The following is a 15,517-nucleotide window of genomic DNA, read 5'->3' as shown; positions in this document are numbered from 1 at the left end:
GAAATTTGTCAATCAGTGTTGCTTTCGAAGTGGACAGTTTGATTTCACAGAAGTGTGATTGACTTAGTTACATTGTGAAGTTTAAGTGTTCCCTTTATTTTTTTGAGCAGTGTATAAAATGTATATTAATAATAAATAGTTCAGTTCACGTAACACTGTCAGATTTTGTCGTTAAATTAATCACTAATCACATGAAATAAATCATCTTCAGAACTGACTTTGTCAAAGCAACGAAATAACTAGGGCTTTATAAAAACTGATTTATTTAATTATCCATGACTGTGTTTACACAGACAGCCCAATTCAGATGTTTTTACACTAATTGGGCTTTTGACTAATCAGATCTTTTCACAGATATTTTTCAGAGCTGATCTGATTGGTCAAAAGACCAATTAGTGAAAAAAATATCAGAATTAGGCTGCCTGTGTAAACGCAGCCCATGTGGTATATAATAAGGCCACCTCATTGAATATAACAGACTCTTAATTCTATATTGGTGCACAATTTCTACTTAAAGTATTAAATGGACGCAAAAGACACTCATTTCGTGGAATGACCCATACTATTGTCTTACCATATACAAGTACCCTAATTATGTGTACGTGCAGACATTGTTCTCTAAACTACATGATAGAAAGTAGTAGTGCAGTATGTATCCATATATACAGTGGGGCAAAAAAGTATTTAGTCAGCCACCAATTGTGCATGTTCTCCCACTTAAAAAGATGAGAGCCATGTCATTTTCATCATAGGTACACTTCAACTATGACAGACAAAATGAGAAAAGAAATCCAGGAAAATCACATTGTGGGATTTTTAATGAGTTTATTTGCAAATTATGGTGGAAAATAAGTATTTGGTCAATAACAAAAGTTTATCTCAATACTTTGTTACATACCCTTTGTTGGCAATGGCAGAGGTCAAACGTTTTCTGTAAGTCTTCACAAGGTTTTCACACACTGTTGCTGGTATTTTGGCCCATTCCTCCATGCAGATCCCCTCTAGAGCAGTGATGTTTTGGGGCTGTTGCTGGGCAACATGGACTTTCAACTCCCTCCAAAGATTTTCTATGGGGTTGAGATCTGGAGACTGGCTTGGCCACTCCAGGACCTTGAAATGCTTCTTACGAAGCCACTCCTTCATTGCCCGGGCGGTGTGTTTGGGATCATTGTCATGCTGAAAGACCCAGCCATGTTTCATCTTCAATGCACTTGCTGATGGAAGGAGGTTTTCACTCAAAATCTCACAATACATGGCCCCATTCATTCTTTCCTTTACACGGATCAGTCGTCCTGGTCCCTTTGCAGAAAAACAGCCCCAAAGCGTGTTTCCACCCCATGCTTCACAGTAGGTATGGTGTTCTTTGGATGCAACTCAGCATTCTTTGTCCTCCAAACACGACAAATTGAGTTTTTACCAAAATGTTATATTTTGGTTTCATCTGACCATATGATATTCTCCCAATCTTCTTCTGGATCATACAAATGCTCTCTAGCAAACTTCAGACGGGCCTGGACATGTACTGGCTTAAGCAGGGGGACACGTCTGGCACTGCAGGATTTGATTCCCTGGCGGCGTAGTGTGTTACTGATGGTAGGCTTTGTTACTTTGGTCCCAGCTCTCTGCAGGTCATTCACTAGGTCCCCCCGTGTGGTTCTGGGATTTTTGCTCATCGTTCTTGTGATCATTTTGACCCCACGGGGTGAGATCTTGCATGGAGCCCCAGATCGAGGGAGATTATCAGTGGTCTTGTATGTCTAACATGTCCTAATAATTGCTCCCACAGTTGATTTATTCAAACCAAGCTGCTTACCTATTGCAGATTCAGTCTTCCCAGCCTGGTGCAGGTGTACAATTTTGTTTCTGGTGTCCTTTGACAGCTCTTTGGTCTTGGCCATAGTGGAGTTTGGAGTGTGACTGTTTGAGGTTGTGGACAGGTGTCTTTTATACTGATAACAAGTTCAAACCGGTGCCATTAATAAAGGTAACGAATAAAGGTAAAGAAGAAGTTACAGGCCTGTGAGAGCCAGAAATCTTGCTTGTTTGTAGGTGACCAAATACTTATTTTCCACCATAATTTGCAAATAAATTAATTACAAATCCTACAATGTGATTTTCTGAATTTTTTTCTTCTAATTGTCTGTCATAGTTGAAGTGTACGTATGATGAGAATAACAGGCCTCTCATCTTTTTAAGTGGGAGAACTTGCACAATTGGTGGCTGACTAAATACTTTTTTTTGCCCCACTGTATATATTATATTTCAACAAAACAAAGAAGAATCTTGTGGCCCACAATGTAGAGCTCCGTATTCCGAGACAGGGCGAGGGAGGGTGAGTGGCTGGTGCCATTGTGCTCAACTACAGAAGTCTACACAGCTCTTGGGTCAGAGGTCAAAGTCAAATCTCGCTTTCTGGAAGACAACCCAGAGAGAGAGAGTGGGGAAGGAGAGTGCAAGCGAGAGGAAAGAAGAAAGAAAGGTCCGGATAGAGAGAGGTAGCGTGAGACGGACCGTTTTAATAGTCCTTTCTATTAAAACGCTATCTCCATCCCTGATTTGTCTTGGTCATTATGAATGTGTATAATCTTGGCCACTTGGTAATTAACTCATGCTTCTGGTTTCCAGCAGGACTCTGCTTCTCTCGTCTGATCCACTACCAGCCTCACTGCTGCACTCTCGTTTCACGTCACCAATGAATCACTGAATCTGTGTAGCGAAACAGAACGTAAGCTTGCAAGGTCGTCATGGTAGTACGAGGCTACTGCCTCTCAGGAATGACTCACTCTGGCCCTGTATGCTGCTGTAGTAGGATGACCAATGTTTGATCTGTTGTGCAATACGATTGGCCCTCACCCGCCTTTGTATTTTTGAGGTGGCACTTTTTTAAAAAAATCTTCCAAATTGTACAGGTGGATAAAACTGAGGAGGCCTATTCCCGACAGGGAAAGCCCAATAATGGGCCCCAACTAAAGACCCCCAAGCCTCCCTTATGTTAAGATAATATATTTAGGTTATATAGGCTGTTATAACTCTCTTGCCTCATACTTCATGTTTCTATCCAGCTCAACTAGTACCGTGTCACACGATGGTTCAAAATAGGCTAATAGTGGCTTCTCAATGGTAGATGTAGGCTCGACCTCGAACATTTCAATGAACTCAAGCAGGAATGTACGCAGGAATGCCGATGTTTGTTGTCACTCGCTACTACTCTCTCAGATGCTGTCGACAAAGATGTTTTGTGGGGTTCACACGGTTCATTCCCAAATAGGGGGCTGGATTTGGCCCCACAGCAGTGAGGCCGCACAGAGAATGGGGGGGGGGGGTCGTGAGCTGGGTAGTTGATTTCGTTCTCAAATCATTGCTTGTTTTTTCTCCTTTCAATACTTTAGATTACAAGTCCGTCTCTGCACTGAATGCTCGCGGTCATGGGGTGTTTTTGGTTCCTTTCATCTCATTTTGGAGGACCGTGAGATATTCTTGTCCCCCGCTTGTTGTTAGATTTGACAGCGGGGTCCATTCACCAAGAAATTGGCCGCAATTAGAGCAATTATGCTGATTTGCTACTTGTGTTTGAGGCGGAACACAGATTTTCTGTGTGCACTGTCCCTAGCTTGCTGCGGAGTTACTCCAAGCCACTGCTACGAAAACAAAAAACCTAGCAATCAGTAGGCCTCAAATTGGCCGACAAATAACGCCAACCTCAATAATAACACCATTAGCCTACTACCGTGACAAATGTTGGTGGATTGTAGTCTACTGTGCAACATCTTTAACGAAGCGGAACACTGATGAGAGAGGTGGCAGCAATAATTAGTTATTACTTGCTTGGGATATTCATGATAACAATCTACACTGGGGATTTTCACCATTTCCATCTTATCTTTTAAGCTATAGGCCTAATAATCCCAGCCCAGTGCGTAAAATGTTGTTTTCCCTATTTTGTGTGCAGGAATAATTTGTAACAATTTAAATAGTTAGGCCTACAAAGTAACAGTCTGTCACATTGTTCCAAATCACACTAACCCCACCTGCAATATTCTGACATATCAAGCATTTAGCAAATAACAATCGCCTTTAGAGGGCCTATTCAAACGGACAAATACTGTCTCTCAGTCATAGATACAGTATCTGATAGACCATCTTGAGATCTAATTGGGTGTGCCTTTAAGACCCAGCAGAGCTCTGGCAGCACCAAGGGTTATGCTGCATTTGTAACCAAGTGGAAAGTGGGATTTACAACATATGACTCGAATACGTTTATTTGAACGGCCCTCCAATTGGTAATTACTAGTGGGGAAACTCGTCTATCATCCCTGAGCTCAGACTTCTCCCACAAATGCTGACCTCACCTACTAAGGAAAAGACCTCGATAACAGCATTTTCGGCGGTTAAACGTAACAAAACATTATTTATACAAAGCAATATATTAATATGTTTTTTTAACTATATGTGTTACAATCCAGAGCACTGTATATAAGCATGATAGTTGTACTTTTAGTTCATAGTTGACGCAGTTCGTTGGCCATAGCCCATCGGCGTTTCTCAACGAGTTCAAAACACATGAAAGTATCCAACTGTTTTTTTTACTAATTCAATTGGTACATTTCCATCTCCCACTTGGTTACGAACGCAGCATTAGCCGTTCTTACTCTTCAGAGTGTCGCTCGTTTTTTTCCGCCACTGTAAAGGGAGAATGAGAACCAACATCCGAGTTCTGGGTGAAAGGAATTAACCCAGAGCACTATTCAGACCATAGATTCAGTCATATTATCCTCACTGCTGCTACGGAGAAATACGCAAACTTCGAACTCTCCATGCATGCGGAGAACACAGAACAGGACCGTCTAACGGGCTTTTGAGGCATTTTCGGTTTCCGTTTTTTTTTCCTTGCGTGTAGTCTATGTGGAGCGAACAGTTATACGTTAACCTTGCTTGCACTGCCTGCGGCGAGAAGAGAAGTTTGGTTGTTTGCCTAGTCGGAAGGAGGACACACGGGAGGCTCTGGGGGGGGGAAAGTAGTGGAAGATGGTTTGGAACGCCGCTTTGAGAATAGTCTTGATGTGCATCCTGGCGCTCTTGCTCGGTTTTACGTCTGTCCCGTGCAAAGCTCGGATTTACACCAACCATTGGGCTGTACGGATAAACGGGGGACACGACATCGCTGATCGGATAGCGGGCAAATATGGCTATAAGAATATGGGACAGGTATGTTTGTGGTTCTTCTCAAAAAGTTGTATATGTTTTTCAAATCACTTTCAAAATGACTTTCAAAATCAAATCCTGCACTAGTGTTTTTGTTTTGATAAATAAAACGTATTTTGATATTGATATTGAACCGTGGTGTTTCGTCACTCGGATTGAAGTTCAATTGTCAAGGTTAGCCACCGGGCCCGGGGACACAGTGGAGAGTCCTCCCACAGGGCCAGCCCGAACGCGCTACCTTCATTCTTATGTGCCTTGATTAAAACGTGAAACTTGAACCCCGGATAGTATCTGGTGTGTGTGTGTGTTTGTGGTTGTGTGTGGCGGGGATCAGCCTATCACAACCGGGACATACAATGACTGAATGAAGGGGGAGTGTAGTCATTAGGCTCCACAGCGGTGGAATAACAGGTGCCCCCACACGCAACAGTTACTGCCGAGTATTTCATGGTTCAAAGTAATAAGGGTCTGCCTGATAAAATCACATTTCAAATCAAATGTTTGGAATTGTATTCGTCACATGCTTCGTAAACAACATGTGTGGACTAGCAGTGAAATGCTTATGGTCCTTCCCAACAATGCAGAGAGAAAGAAAATCGGGATAAACAAGAAAATGTTCAACGCTTCGTAATAGATACGCAATGAGTAACGATAACTTCGCTATACACTAGGTACCCGTAGTGAGTTGATGTGCAGGGATACGAGATAGGTAGATATACTACATGACCAAAAGTACGTGGACAGTTCTTCAAATGAGTGTATTCTGCTATTTCAGCCAAACCCGTTGCTGATAGGTGTATAAAATCTAGCACACAGCCATGCCCACTCCATAGACAATCATTGGCAGTAGAATGTTCCGTACTGAAGAGCTCAGTGACTTTCAACGTGGCACCGTCATAGGGATGCCTCCTGTCCAACCGTGTGTCTGTCCTCAGTTGCAACACTATGGAAGCAACGTCAGAGCAATAACTGTTTGTCGGGAGCTAAATGAAATGGGTTTCCATGGCCAAGCAGCCGCACACAAGCCTAACATCACCATGCACAATGCCAAGCATCAGCTGGAGTGGTGTAAAGCTCGCCGCCATTGGACTCTGTAGCGGTGGAAACGTGTTCTCTGGAGTGATGAATCAACACTTCCTCATCTGGCAGTCCGATGGATGAATCTGGGTTTGGCGGATGCCAGGAGAACTCTACCTGCCCCAATGCATAGGGGAAACTGTAAAGGTTGGTGGAGGAGGAATAATGGTCTGGTTCGGGCTAGGCCACTTAGTTCCAGTGAAGGGAAATATTAAGGCTACAGCATACAATGACATTCTAGATTATTCTGTGCTTCCAACTATGTGGCAACAGTTTGGGGAAGGCTCTTTCCTGTTTCAGCATGACAATGCCACTGTGCACAAAGCGAGGTCCATACTGAAATGGATGGTGAGATTGGTGTGAAAGAACTTGACTGGTCTGCAAAGAGCCCTGACCTCAACCCCATCGAACACCTTTGGGACTTCAACTTTGTTAAATATCTAATACAAAATTAAGTTTCAAAGATGTCTGCAGAAAGAATGGGGTGTCAGCAATGATACCTTGAGTTTGAAAAATCAATTTTGGGGTATTGAACTACAGTAAGCGAAGTGGATCAACACCTGGTAACAGAATTGCATCATGGATCCTTGATCTGCATTAAACAGAAATGCATATGAATGTCATTCTCTTCATGGTGATGTGTCTGAAAAGGTACACATCAAATCAAATCCATTTATATAGCCCTTCCTACATCAGCTGATAGTCGCTCTGGATAAGAGCGTCTGCTAAATGACTTAAATGTAATGTAAATGATATCTCAAAGTGCTGTACAGAAACCCAGCCTAAAACCCCAAACAGCAAGCAATGCAGGTGTAGAAGCACGATCAAGCTCCGCCCCCAAGCAAGACCAAATTTGTTTGGTCCAGACAGGACCAAATCTGTACCAATTGTAGATGTCTATGTTTCATATGTTTTCGACAGCACAGTCCATTAGTATATTACATCATACTGAACTCTACTGTGCTGTATTTAACGATACTTTACTGTTCTCTACTGACTATGATTTCACATTGACTGCAATTGAATTGGCCACATTCTGTTGCAGATTTTGGGATTTGGTAACAGAGTGATGTGTTATTAATCACTTAATAATTGCTAAACAAAATGATCAGTAAAAACACAGACTTCTGTGTGTCTGTCTGTCTGTCTTGTTTAGGTTTGTGTTTCCTGTCAACCTCGGTTGCTGTTTTTTTACTCGAGGGACAAATAAATAAATGTTTTATATTTCTGTCTCATTTACATTCATGATGCCACCTCCTGATGTCTTCTTGGTACATAACCTGTGAATGCATCTGAAATTACAACCTAATTCACACCAGTTCGGATGCAACCAGTGTGTTTACTGTAGACTGATGGCTTGTGTTTTCCTCGGCAGATTGGCGACCTGAAGGACCACTATCACTTCTTTCACAGCAGGACCATCAAAAGGTCGACGCTGTCCAGTCGCGGTGGCCACAGCTTCATCTCGATGGAGCCCAAGGTAAGCTTGTCACCGTCGCCGCCTCAGTGTTCGTGGGCCCCCCAGATGGGTCATCGAGAGAGAGAGAGAGAGAGAGAGAGAGAGAGAGAGAGAGAGAGAGAGAGAGAGAGAGAGAGAGAGAGAGAGAGAGAGAGAGAGAGAGAGAGAGAGAGAGAGAGAGAGAGAGAGAGAGAGAGAGAGAGAGAGAGAGAGAGAGAGAGAGAGAGAGAGAGAGAGAGAGAGAGAGAGAGAGAGAGAGAGAGAGAGAGAGAGAGAGAGAGAGAGAGAGAGAGAGAGAGAGAGACTATATATATATCTGTCTTCTTCCTCTGGTTTCTCTTCTGTGTGAGGGGTTGACAGGAAGGAGATGTGTAAATGATGTCAGCTGGGAGTCTGTCTGTTCAGGGATAAGTGTCCTATCATTCTGATGCCAGTCTCATTTTGGGCAGGACTCTATCACGGGTGCTCTGGACTCAGTCTGTGCAGTCAGTTATTTAACTAATCACATTGTTCTGCTTAGTTGTGTAATGCCAGTCATCTCTGTGTGTTTGTGTGAGAGTCCGATGGGTGTAGCAGGCACGCCTTGTTTGTGTGTGTGCGTTGTGCGGTCTACCTGTTGGCACGCATGTCTCCGTGGCTTGGAGAAGAGGTCATTGAGTGTGACCTCACCCTGGGGACCTTTTACCCCATTGAAAAAAATATGTATATCTGCTTTTATTTAGCAGACGCTCTCATCCAAAGCGACTTACAGTAGTGAGTGGATGCATTTTCAAACCCACAACCCTGGCATAGGAACGCGCCATGCTCTAACAACTGAGAAATACGAGACTTCCTCAAAGTAATCACTGATTTATAACAGATTTGGATAGGCAAGGACCTCATCACTTCTACCTAAAGGTTCAAGTCAGATCAGTGATCCCACCAAGGAAGCGAGAAACGAAGGAAGTATGCATTACAAACCTCTGACTTCAACTGGCACTCTTGCTGTACGGCTGGCCCTTTTGGATCCTGGTTGCCCTTGGTTACTAACCCAGTCAGTGAGAGAGGCAGAGACTGCGATTGAGAGAGCGAGCCACCTGCAAACCCTTAAGGGGCAAAACAGAAGCAGTCGTATTTCAAAAGCTCCCAGTCCAGTTCACCATCTGAAGGAGAGTTCAGATCCGGTTCCTCTCCTTCTTAGTGCACTCTCAAGTCAGTGGCGGAGCTAATGGATGACTGGCTGCTGGGGTCAGACCTCCTGTCCAGGTGACTGTCTGAGGACCCGTTGCATAAGGCTTACCACTCGTCATGCACGAACACACGGACGTAGGCAGGCAGACGGAGAGACAGACAGACACACACACTGATGGCTCTGCTGTTCTGAGCTCAGTGAGGTGTGGAAACAGTTACTTTGAACCTGATGTTAATGACAGAGTAAAATGAGCAGAGACTTGTTCCATGCTGTCTTGTCTTCGCACCAGTCTGATCGCCCCTCCATCACTATTACACTTGTATTTTTTTGTTTCTTTCCATTTTAGACTTCACAACTACATCCTAGATGTCGCCCCCCCCCCCCTCTATCTTTCTGCCTGTGTTTTTCTTGGTCTACCCCAACGCTCTCTTTTCTCCATTTTTATTTTGTTTCTCCCCTCCGCTCTCTGGAGAGACTGACAGATTTTTCCCACTGATATGAGTGTCTACTTCACCACCCTTGTGCAAAGGTGAGATGCAGCAGTCATTTATGTAGCTACATATCAAGTATAGGGCTCTAATCTGGCCATGTTTGAGATTTTCCTTGTCCATTGTCCATTTTCTTCTAGAAATAGAAAAAAAAATCCTACCCAATGCTCCCAAACTTCTGAGATGAGCCAAGGAATTCTGTGAAATAAATCCACTAGGTTTGAGAGATTTGATGTGATCTGTGATCTGTGATGTGTGTGTGTGTGTGTGTGTGTGCGCACTTGTCTGTCTGCCAGTGTTTTACTTTGTTCGTGTATTTCTCCACGCATATTCCTCCATCTCCCATTGTCCACTCAAAACATGCTTGTCCGTAATCCCTTTGTGTTCCTGTTCAGCGATTTGTTGTTTGATATTGTTTTTACTCACTGTCCAATGGTATGCCCTCTCCTTTAGGTGGAGTGGATTCAGCAGCAGGTGGTGAAGAGGCGGATCAAGAGGGATTACAAGGCGGCCCCTCGCCCTCTCTCCAGCCCCGCCCAGACTAGCCCCGCCCAGTCCATCTTCTTCAACGACGCCAAGTGGAACAGTATGTGGTACATCGTGAGTATGCAGATCAGGCCAAACCCCAGGGCTCAGGGTCAAGGGTCACCGGACTCACCACCACCCTGACCCACTTAATGGAGGCTCTACAGGCTGTGTGTGAGAGTGAATCTTGGGTGTAGTGCGGCTAAGGGTGTAGCGTGGCTAATGTCTAGACATCTTCTCACACCTTTTCTAATGACACCGAGAGGATTTAAATGCATACAGCAGTGTGAGATGGCTCCGTCTAGACTGCACAAGCTATGCAGCTCTACACAGACAGAATACTTCACTCACTCGTGGCTGCTAGTCACATTCACATACAAATCATGGCTCCCCTACGTTTTGTGCAGTTGGTCAACACTCCGGTCTTTTTCTCTTCTTCTGGGTTCTGTCAATGGTTAACTTGGCAAAGATAATGCCAGTACTTTGACTTTCGAGCTTCCACTTATCTGTCCAGTTTCATAATCGGTTATAGTCCGTCATGAGTGTTTCCTGTTTAGGTATGAGATTGACTGGTCTTTGTCCATGTTCACGTCCGACGTTTGTTCACCTGGACTTTAGTCTACAACTGACTTTCTCCATCCATCTCTGGACCTATTTAAAAACGGTTAAAATGCTTCCATTCCTTCCTCTCCTCCTTGGACTAATAACTGATCTAGCATGATTGGACAGGTTAAAGCAAGAATTCCAGTTCATAGCTTTCACCAGTCCAAAAAATGTCAGATCGATAATTTCTTCAAAGAACGGAGGAGGGAAAGTTGCATTTTCAAAGGATTCGAATAGGACCTATGTCTATGGAATCAATCAACCAATCAAATGTATTTATAAGGCCCTGTTTACATCAGCAGGGGTCACAAAGTGCCATACAGAAACTCAGCAAGCAATGCAGAAACCTAGAGGGCAACCAGGCTCTGAGTCCTCTTCTGGCTGTGCCGGGTGGAGATTATAAGAGTACATGGCCAGATTGTTCTTCAAGATGTTCAAACGTTCATAGATGACCAGCAGGGTCAGATAATAATAATCACAGTGTTTGTAGAGGGTGCAACAGGTCAGTACCTCAGAAGTAAATGTCAGTTGGCTTTTCATAGCCGAGCATTCTGAAGTCGAGACTGCAGGTGTAGTAGAGAAAGGTCCGGGACAAGGTAGCACGCCCGGTGAACAGGTCAGGGTTCCGTAGCCGCAAGCAAAGGTTTAAACTGGAGTAGCAGCACAACCAGGTGGACTGGGGACAGCCAGGAGTTATCAGGCCAGGTAGTCCTGAGGCATGATGCTAGGGCTCAGGTCCCCCGGGAGTGGAGGGAGAGAGAGAATTAGAGGGACCATACTTAAATTCACACAGGACACCAGATAAGACCGACTGACCCTAGCCCCCGGGCAGATAGACTATTGCAGAACAGATACTGGAGGCTGAAATCCTGTCTGGGGGTATCAATCAGGCAGGAAATAACCCCACCCACTTTGCCAAAGCACAGCCCCCACAGCACTAGAGGAATATCATCAACTTACTACCCTGAGACGAGGCTGTGTAGGTCTCCTCCACCGCACGAGCCCGAGAAATCGCAAAACTGGACAGGAAGATCACGTCTGTGACTCAACCCACTCAAGTGACGCACCCTTCCTAGGGACAGAATGGAAGAGCACTATTAAGTCAGTGTCAGCCCCTTAATAGGGTTAGAGGCAGAGAATCCCAGTGGAGAGAGGGGAGCCGGCCAGGCAGAGAAGGTAAGGGCGATTCGTTGCTCCAGTGCCTTGCCGTTCACCTTCGCATCCCTGGGACAGGCTACACTCAATCATAGGACCGAGTGAGACAAGTCTTCAGTAAAGACTTAGACTCTGTCTCGACATTTATCTCTCACATGGATAGGCACACCATTCCATAAAAAATGAGCTCTACAGGAGAAAGCCCTGCCTCCAGCTGTTTGTGTAGAAATTCTAGGGACAATAAGGAGGCATGCGTCTTGTGAACATAGCGTATGTGTAAGCCCATGTAGTGCTTTGTAGGTTAGCAGTCAAACCTAAAAATCATCCCTACTCTTAACAGGAAGCCAGTGTAGGGAGGCTAGCACTGGAGTAATATGATCAAATTGTTTGCTTCTAGTCAGGATTCTAGCAGCCGTGTTTAGCACTAACTGAAGTTTATTTAGTGCTTTAGCTGGAGAGTAGACCATTGCAGTAGTCTAATCAGGAAAGTGAAAAGGGCATGGATTAGCTAAAATGCATCGTTTTTGGACAAAAGGTTGCAGATTTTTGCAAGGTTATGAAGATGGAAAAAAGCTGTCCTTGATATATTATTGATATGTTTGTCAAAAGAGAAATCAGGGTCCAGAGTAACGCCAAGTTCCTTCAGTTTTATTTGAGACAACTGTACAACTATCAAGATTGTCAATTTCAACAGCAGATCTCTTTGTTTCTTGGGACCTAGAATTAGCATCTCTGTTTTGTCTGAGTTTAAAAGTAAAACATTTGCCGCCATCCACTTCCTTGTGTCTGAAACACAGGCTTCCAGGGTTGGCAATGTTGGGGCTTCACCATCTTCCATCGAAATGTACATGTGTATCATCCTCATAGCAGGGAAAGTTGTCATTCGGAAACATAATGTCATCACCAAGAGGTAGAATATATAGTGAAAACAATGGTGGTCCTAAAAACAGAAGCTAGAGGAACGCCAAAACTTACAATTGATTTGTCAGAGGACAAAACATCCACAGAGACAAACCGATATCTTTCTGACAGATAAGATCTAAACCAGGCAAAACTTGTCCGTGTGGTCCAATTGGGGTTTCTAATCTCGTAAAAATAATATGGTGGTCGATGGTGTCACTAAGGCCTAGGAGCATGAGGACAGATGCAGAGCCTTGGTCTGACGCCATTTAAAAGGTAATTTACCACCTTCACGTGTGCAGTCTGTGCTATGGCGGGGTCTAAAAGCAGACTGAAGCATTTCATATACATATTTTATTTTTATATTTTTTTTGGGGGGGGCGGGGGGGTCAAGGTATGGCTTTTTCAGGAAAGGCTTTATTACTGCCGCTTTCAGTGAGTTTTGTACAAATCCGGTGGATAGGGAGCCATAGACGCAGCCCGTCTAGTGTTCAACCTTCCCAAGTTTATTATACTCAACTCACCTTCCCAAGTTCTCTCCTCCGCTCCTCTCTCCACTGGCTTCCAGTTAGCTACAAGATGGTGGCCAAGTGCAGGAAGCAGCTCTTTCAGTAGTTTAGTTGGAATGGGGTCCAGTATGCAGCTTTAAGGAATTGAAGGTTTAGAGCACTATTGTAAAGTGGTTGTTCCACTGGATGTCATAAGGTGAATGACTGTTTTCATGTATGTGTCAAGAGTTACAGGATTAAATAACTTTAATTGATCCTAGGTCCTGGCAGTTCTGTGCAGACTCTGGACCACTGAGCTTTGGAGAAATATGCAGATTCAAAGAGGAGTCCGTAATTTGCTTTTTAACGATCATGAACTTTTCATTGAAGAAGTTCATGAATGTATTACTGCTGAAGTGAATGCCATCCTCTCTTGTCTAATGCTTCTTTTTAGTTAGATGTGGACAGTATCAAAAATAAATGTTGGATTGTTCTTATTCTCCTCAATTAGGTTGGAAATATAGGATGATGGAGCAGCAGTGAGGGCTCTTCGATACTGTCTTTCCAAGCTACTTGGAAGACTTCCTGTTTGGTGGAGCGCCATTGCCGTTCCAATTTTCTGGAAGCTTGCTTCAGTGCTTGGGTATTTACTGGAAGCTTGCTTCAGTGCTTGGGTATTTTCTGGAAGCTTGCTTCAGGGCTTGGGTATTTTCTGTATACCAGGGAGAAAATGTCTTGTGACAAATGTTTTTTGTTTGTAGGGGTGCGACTGCATCTACAGTATTATGCAGTTAGGTGGTTAACCGATTTGTCTACCCCAACGTCCTTGGGTAGGTGGAGTCTGGAAGGGAATCTCTGGGTTGTCAGAGAATTTTATAGCACGTCTTTTGATCCAGGGTATGACTATGGCAATGAATAGGTCCGGAGACATGTTGGACAAACCCCACTGAGTCGATGATGGCTCCGAAAGCCTTTAAGAGTGGGTCTGTGGACCCACGTGAATGTTACGGTCACCAAAAATCTGAAAATTATCTGGCATGACTACAAGGTCCGATAAGAATTCAGGGAACTCATTGAGGAACGCTATGTATGGCCCAGGAGGCCTGTAAACCGTATCTATAAAAAGTGATTGAGTTGGCTGCATAGATTTCATGACTCGAAGCTCAAAAGACAAAAAGGCAGTAATATGTTTTGTTTAAGTTGAAATTTGCTGTCGTAAATGTTAGCAACACATCCGCCTTTGCGAGATTTGCCAGGGATATGGTCACTAGTGTAACCAGGAGGAGAGACTTCATTTAACACAGCAAATTGGTCACTCTTGAGCCATGTTTTAGTCATGCCAATCACATCAAGATTATGATCAGTAATTAGTTAATTGACTATAACTGCCTTGGAAGTGAGGGATCTAACACTAAGTAACCCTATTTTAAGATGTGAGATATCACAATCTCTTTCAATGATGACAGGAATGGAGGAGATCTTTATTCCAGAGAGATTGCTGAGGCGAACACTGCCATGTTTTGTTTTGCTCAACCTAGATTGAGGCACAGACACTGTCTCCATGGGGATAGCTGAGCTGACTGCTAGTGGCAGACTCCACTAACCTGGCAGGCTGGCTATCTCATTGTGGAGCTAGAGGAGTTAGAGCCTTGTCTCGTTTGTCATAGATAAGAGCACCCCTCCAGCTAGGATGGAGTCCGTCACTCCTCAGCATTCCAGTTGTGAGACTCTGCTGTAGAGCTCATCACTCCCCCTAACTGGGAGGAAGCAAAAGACAATTACTCGGTGCCGACACATGTTTCTAGCTAATTTACACGCTGAAGCTATGTTGCGCTTGGTGACCTCTGACTGTTTCATCCTAACATCGTTGGTGCCTACATGGATAACAATATCCCTATACTCTCTATACTCGCCAGTTTTATCCTTAGGCAGCGCCATCTTCAGATTAGCCTTAACGTCGAGGGATGGTTCTTTTTCAGTCTAATATTGTGGGTAATGGAGTCGCCAATGACTAGGGTTTTCAATTTGTCAGAGCTAATAGTGGAATGCTTCGGCAGCTCAGACCCCGTAACAGGTGGAGGAGAGGCCGGTTGAAAGATTCTGTCAGCTGAATGAGCGACACCGGTTGAGAATACCGGCAGCATTTCTTTCCAGAAGCCTTGAGAAAATTGTCCGGCTGCGGTGACCGTGCGAGGGGATTTGTACTATCTGTACTTACTGGTGGCACAGACGTGGTTTCATCCTTTCCTACACTGAAGTGACCCTTGTTCAACGATTGCATCTGAAGCCGTGCTTGCAACACGGCTATGCTCACCGTAAAGCGATCCTTCTCCTGTAGATTATGAGTACAGCAACTGCAATTGGAAGGCATCATGTTAATGTTACGACTTAGCTTCGGCTAGTGGAGGTCCTGACGAACCACGTCCAGATAAAGCTTTCCGGGGTGAAA

At 44.2% G+C, this 15,517-nt stretch overlaps 1 protein-coding gene across 1 annotated transcript in view; it reads left to right on the top strand.

Annotated features, from left to right (window-relative positions):
- The first annotated feature begins 4,641 nt into the window (after positions 1-4,641).
- The window catches only part of LOC124036070 (proprotein convertase subtilisin/kexin type 5-like), a 44,991-nt gene continuing 34,115 nt past the window's right edge, over positions 4,642-15,517 (top strand). The window contains exons 1-3 of the mRNA XM_046350195.1: positions 4,642-5,205; positions 7,655-7,759; positions 9,851-9,997. Of these exons, the coding sequence (XP_046206151.1) occupies positions 5,026-5,205; positions 7,655-7,759; positions 9,851-9,997 (432 nt within the window). The 5' untranslated portion in view covers positions 4,642-5,025. The remainder of the gene's footprint in view (positions 5,206-7,654; positions 7,760-9,850; positions 9,998-15,517) is intronic.

Source organism: Oncorhynchus gorbuscha, linkage group LG05, assembly GCF_021184085.1.
Source record: "Oncorhynchus gorbuscha isolate QuinsamMale2020 ecotype Even-year linkage group LG05, OgorEven_v1.0, whole genome shotgun sequence".
NCBI lineage: Eukaryota > Metazoa > Chordata > Actinopteri > Salmoniformes > Salmonidae > Oncorhynchus > Oncorhynchus gorbuscha.
Note: the sequence above shows the minus strand (reverse complement) of the source record. Positions and strands in the feature narration are given on the sequence as shown.